This window comes from Polypterus senegalus, chromosome 10 (genome assembly GCF_016835505.1).
Source record: "Polypterus senegalus isolate Bchr_013 chromosome 10, ASM1683550v1, whole genome shotgun sequence".
Taxonomy (NCBI): domain Eukaryota; kingdom Metazoa; phylum Chordata; class Cladistia; order Polypteriformes; family Polypteridae; genus Polypterus; species Polypterus senegalus.
The window spans coordinates 1,355,921-1,361,920 of NC_053163.1; the positions used below are offsets into that span (position 1 = coordinate 1,355,921).

A 6,000-nucleotide genomic window follows, 5' to 3' on the forward strand; every position below is an offset into this window, starting at 1 on the left:
CTCTTCTCTCCACAGAGGACCTCTGAAGCTCTAACAGACTGGCCATCGGGTTCTTGGTCACCTCCCCGACTAAGGCCCTTCTCCCCCGATCGCTCAGTTTAGATGGCCGGCCAGCTCTAGGAAGAGTCCTGGGGGTTTCAAACTTCTTCCACTTACGGATGATGGAGGCCACTGTGCTCTTTGGGACCTACAAAGCAGCAGAATTTTTTCTATAACCTTCCCCAGATTTGTGCCTCGAGACAATCCTGTCTCGGAGGTCTACAGACAATTCCTTTGACTTCACACTTGGTTTGTGCTCTGACATGAACTGTCAACTTTGGGACCTTATATAGACAGGTGTGTGCCTTTCCAAATCTTGTCCAATCAACTGAAATTACCACAGGTGGACTCCAATTCTGAGGTAAAAAATGAATTTAATCCATTTTGGAATAAGATTGTAACATAACAAAATGTGGAAAAAGTGATGCACTGTGAATACTTTCCGGATGCACTGTATACGGTAATTGGGAGCGAATAATCCAAGAGCAAAAGTAATACAGGCAGATGGTGAAAATGGATAATGGAGCATAACAGAGTAATGAAGGGGCATGGTAGAGAGAAAATTCACTCTAGTTAGTAGGATATTTCTGTAGAATAAACTTCAAACAGCTGTTGTATTAAAAAGTACAAATTTAAAAGGAGCTTATGAGATGCAAGTTCTAACATGCAGCCACTATGCCTAGCATGGATCTTAACATTTATATTTATCATTTTATATGTTCCTTCATAACTCCACAATTCTGCCACAGCCTGTCTATATACTCTCATCTCTCCACAAACACACGATAAACACAGCATACTTAATTAAATATATAGAGATATACTTAAGTTACATTACCCGTTAAATACAGGTTATAGAATAAATATAAAAATATTTGATATGTCATCCTACGTGTACCATGAGTGTTGTCACGATTCTTGACCTGTGTTAGCTGCCACTTTTCTCAATCTAATTCCCATAAAGCCTACTGCTCAGACTGTCATTTCAAGGTGTGTTGCTCGCCTCCTCTCCACTCTCTGACTACCACCAGTGGTAGACAGGCCCCAATTACCTTCAGTGAAAAGATCATTAGCATTCCAACAAATACTACCCATGTTTAAAGACAACTCTTAGCAATTCCCAATATGTCTCTCCTTGATCTCGGCTTTCTGCCTCAGTCTCGTTTGACTGAGCAACCACAGCCAATCTGACCGATCAGCTTCTTCCAAGCGATCAGACACACACATTACCATTTTATCAGATAGAAATAAAAAATAAAATAAAAATCACTCTTCTTGCTCCCATGCTTTGAAATGGTGATGTTACTCACCATCAGAACCACACTTAGTTCAACTGACCTTCCAGCACCTCCTGAAGACCAGAATCTTTACTTGACACCATGAAACAGCTTAAGCTTGGTAATCACTATGCTTTACTCTTCTCATTTACACATTGCTTCACTGCCATCAATCTCTTACAGTAGCTGCAGTAGTAAACTTGTCATATTCTACTGTGGACTTTTAATTTCAGTCAAGAGTATTTTTTCACTGTCTTGATAATCTATCCAACATTTTGTAGGTATCATGATTTTTCATTTGGGTAATTGGGCACCGTGTTGGTGGTGCTTTGGCCAGCACTGCAGGTGTCTCACATTGAATGTGGTTTCAACAACAGTGATAACACTGTATCTGTAGAGTCTGCAGTCTTCTCCAAAGTTTATTTAGTTTTCTCATGGTATAAGTAAGGTCAAGTTCAACCAAATAGTAACAGCAGCAGTATTTCTAGTTTTGTCATGTGTGAAGAGTACAATAAAAATTCTTATTAACATGTGCAGCCAATATACAACACACTACCAGTCTCTGGTGCCTGGAAAAACAAGAATGTACTAAAATCCATAAATTAACTTTAATCAGCAAATTGTTATACTGTCATCGTCAGGTTTGATGGTATTTTTCATTATCAAAAAAAAATATATATATATATTATTTTAAAATGTGTTTTTTTTATAACTTATTATATAGTTTCTTCTCTTAGACACAACAAACAATGAGTTTAAGGGAGATTAAAGGGGATATTCCATCATTGATTTTAGGTCAACAGATTTTAGGAGACGCAGAAAATTTACAAAACAATATTAGCCAGCAGAACTTCAAAAGCTAGTTGTGAAACTGTCAAATGCATGAAATTTGTGGACTTACAGTACTTAAAACACAATCACTATGATGCTTTGCTAAGTTTATGAGAAAATGTGGGATGTGTATGAAAGCACTATGTAAAGGACCTAAATTCAAAACACATCTACCTTTCCTCTTGTTCCCATTTCCATTGGGATGGGCTTGAGTATCCAGCAATAAAAAACTGGATAGTACAAGGAGGAGGATGTTAGTACAAAAAAATGATGAATAAAAGTAATGAACACATAAAACACTTATAGGAAGAGTCTTAATGTTATAGGTACTAGTAGTAGCATGTCACGTCTATTGTTTGATGAATATATGACATTCTTAAAAGAGGACCATTGTGCAGACCTCTAATCTGGTGTCATGCTCTAACTCCTAAATTAAGGTTTATTTAACTTACAGTAGACCAAGTTCTAAATGTTCCTGTTTTATAAAAAAAAAAAAGATTTGCATGTCACTGATGCCCTAGACATACACAAACTGTCACAGCTTAAGAGGATTGTGCATTAATAAATTAGAAGAGGAAATAAACAACCAGGCTCAATTGATTATATTATTTTGATAGGACACACTTGTGTCATTACAGTTAAACTTCTCAAAGCAATGAAGAACTAAAGCAAAGCTCCTTACAAAAGTGACATATTTGGATGACTTAGGAATATACAATCATACCGCTGGATGAATGAAAAGGAGATAAATGAGGACAGATATTAAGAAGCCCTTTATTGCAATGTACCAGTCCTTCACAGGAGGAATACATGTGGCTAATATTAAAATACACTCTTCTGCAAATTAATCGGCTCTGTGCTAAACCTAGAAAAGCATTAATAAGAAAAATTAACAGAGTTGAAGTTGTATTTTTGCCTTCTTAGATTGCAAATATAGGATTAATTAGTTATTATTACACTATTGACGGATAGCACTGTGGACAATGTGATTGTATTGACAGCTAAACTTACCAGCATCCAACGCCGAGGCGCCGCACGAGTTGCTGTAGTGCTGCTTGATTTCTCGGAAGAACTTGTTAGTCTCCTTCAGGTTCTTTTTCAATAGGTTGGAATGCTTATTGTAGTTGCTGAAAATACGGTTGAGCTCTCGGGCCAATGGACTGATCTTCTGTCCGGTGACCCCTGCACCCTCCATTTTTTTTTTTCTTTCTAAACGTTCAGGGGATGAGAACGAAACTCCTGAAGGCAAAGTTTTCTTTAATGATGCAAGTTAAGACAGGAAAATAGATTCTGTATCAGACAAATGGATTATACATCTTGTGCCAGTGATCTTAAGAAGTGAAGCAAAGCGACAAGTAAAAGCAGTCCCACGAAAGGGGTGCAAAGGGGTTGGGTGAGGTGGGGGATAAATATACAGTATTGAGTGTTACGAGGGGAGCAGAGGGCTAAAGCCCAATGTCTACGTCAAAGTGGGCCTCCTTCCCTCGCTCCCCTGTGTCCCATCTCTTTGAAGAAGAAAGATTGGGGTTATAAAGTGCAAACCCGCGTCGAAAAATTAAACACAAAAAATAAAAAAAAAGCTTTCTTGAGGTCGACAGCACTAATACAAGTGCGCGGCAATGAAAGGGATGAAAAATCTCCTCCTTTAGTTCTCCAAGACTTCAACCACTGATGCCATATCCTTTCCAGTGGACACTCAACTCGGGTCCTGGCGTTAATTTTGTTTTTCTTTTTTCTTAGGTAAAAAGCGCCCAGATGCTTAAGACTCGCTCGGCCAGGAGGTGTAAAGGTTGCGAGGCCGGCGCAGACAGCCTGGAATCAGCCCATGGAGCTCCTCGTTATCTACCGGGAAGAAACCGGCGCTAGAAGCTCGACAGATCCTACCACGGACCAAATGCAAATAACAGCTTGGGTGCAATAAAGTCCAAAGGATTAAGTCGTCCCACTACGCCGCATGCATTCCAGAAAGTCCAAATAAACGTCACCCTCGCCGCAGTGGCGTTGAAGTACTGGCAAAATTAGAGCAGACAGACATCAACAAACAATACGCGGGGGCGGGACCTTTCATAGGGTAGACAGAGACGCTCCTTTCCGCAGCCTTCTGGGAATTGAAGTCTTCGACTGGAATTCGGGAAGTAGATCTGGCACACACACCCTATTCCCCTCCACATATAGCGGGATTTGTAGTGCTCTACATGAATTTGAGAACTAACTTTGCCATAAGACCATCATAGCAGCATAGTTGTATTCTAGGAGAAATCAGTCACAGCATAATTATGCACGATTACCCGCATTGCACACTCTTAACGCATAAATACTAAAGGCGTGGTAATGACAATAACAGTGGGATCTTGCGTATGCAACACACCTTTAACGCAACGCCTGATGGGATTCCGAGTTTTTAAAGATAAGTAAGCTTGCGTAAGGCGAAATCAATCTGTTCATTTTCAACTATCATCACCTGTGGTTGGGATCGGGCGCCTTTAATGAGATTCCATATAAGAAAATTAAATAATGTGGCTAACTGATCTAGCCAGTATACTCTGAACTGTCAAAGGGAATCTGAGATTGTCAAAGTGACGCTCTGCAAAACTACAATGCAGTGCCGCGCCCTTACCGCGCAGCCTGCTGGGACTTTGAGTTTTCAGAGTTATTAAGAGACGGAGAAGAATATGGTTTTTAGAATAAGAAAACTAGGTTCACATGGTGGTACAAGGGTTAGCTTGCTCGGTTATTGCCTTAAGTCAAGTTTACATTCATGTTCTAACTGAGTCTGCACGACTTATCTTCACATATATTGTACATGTTTTTTTACGATTTGTTTGAGATCAGCCAAGTCAAGTCAAATATAGCTCCAAGTTGCTGTGACGTTATACGCCGAAGAATCCGTTAAAAAAAAAGCTGTACAGTTCAATATGCACTTGCAATAAGTTAGAATATTTGCAACTGCAACATCATACAACTTTAGCAATTTATATGGTTGCTAGTGAACCATGTGGATCATCGGTCGCAGGCATTTCTCTGTCTTTGTCATTCTTGCATTCTGTATCCCACACTTGACATGCAACAGATGGTGGTGCTCTTCTTCTTCTTCTTCATGTTGCTGCATCATATCAGCAGCCTTTGTGATTTGAGACTTAGAAGATGTTGCTGGTCTTCTTTTTCTTCTTTTCATGTCACTTTGTTAGCTGATTTCTTTGCTTAATAATAATAATAATAATAATCTTCTTCTTCTTTCGCCTGGTCCCATTAGGGGTTACCACAGCGAATCATCTTTTTCCATATGTTCCTGTCTTCTGCAACTTGCCCTGTTACACCCATCACCTGTATATCCTCTCTCACCACATCCATAAATCTTCTCTTATGCCTTCCTCTTTTCCTCTTGCCTGGCAGCTCTATCTTTAACATCCTTCTCCCAATATACCCAGCATCTCTCCTCTGCACATGTCTAAACCAACGCAATCTCGCCTCTCTGACTTTGTCTCCCAACCATCCAACCTGAGCTGACCCTCTAATGTACTCATTTCTAATCCTGTCCATCCTAGTCACATCCAATACAAATCTTAGCATCTTTAACTCTGCCTCCTCCAGCTCTGTCTCCTGCCTTCTAGTCAGTGCCACCGTCTCCAATCCATATAACAAAGTTGGTCTCACTACTGTCCTGTAGACCTTCCCTTTTACTCTTGCTGATATCCATCTGTCACAAATCACTCCTGACACTTTTGTACTTGTTGATCCCAAGTATTTAAACTCATCCACCTTCACCAACTCTACTCCCTGCATCCTCACCATTCCACTGACCTTCATCTCATTTACACACATGTATTCTTTCTTGTTCCTACTGACCTTCATT

At 39.9% G+C, this 6,000-nt stretch overlaps 1 protein-coding gene across 1 annotated transcript in view; it reads right to left on the reverse strand.

The window, feature by feature from the left end:
• Nucleotides 1-4,216, reverse strand: part of dstyk (dual serine/threonine and tyrosine protein kinase) — a 75,517-nt gene extending 71,301 nt beyond the window's left edge. The window contains exon 1 of the mRNA XM_039764791.1: nt 3,159-4,216. Coding sequence (XP_039620725.1) covers nt 3,159-3,342 — 184 coding nt within the window. The 5' untranslated portion in view covers nt 3,343-4,216. The remainder of the gene's footprint in view (nt 1-3,158) is intronic.
• Between the last annotated feature and the right edge of the window lie 1,784 nt (nt 4,217-6,000).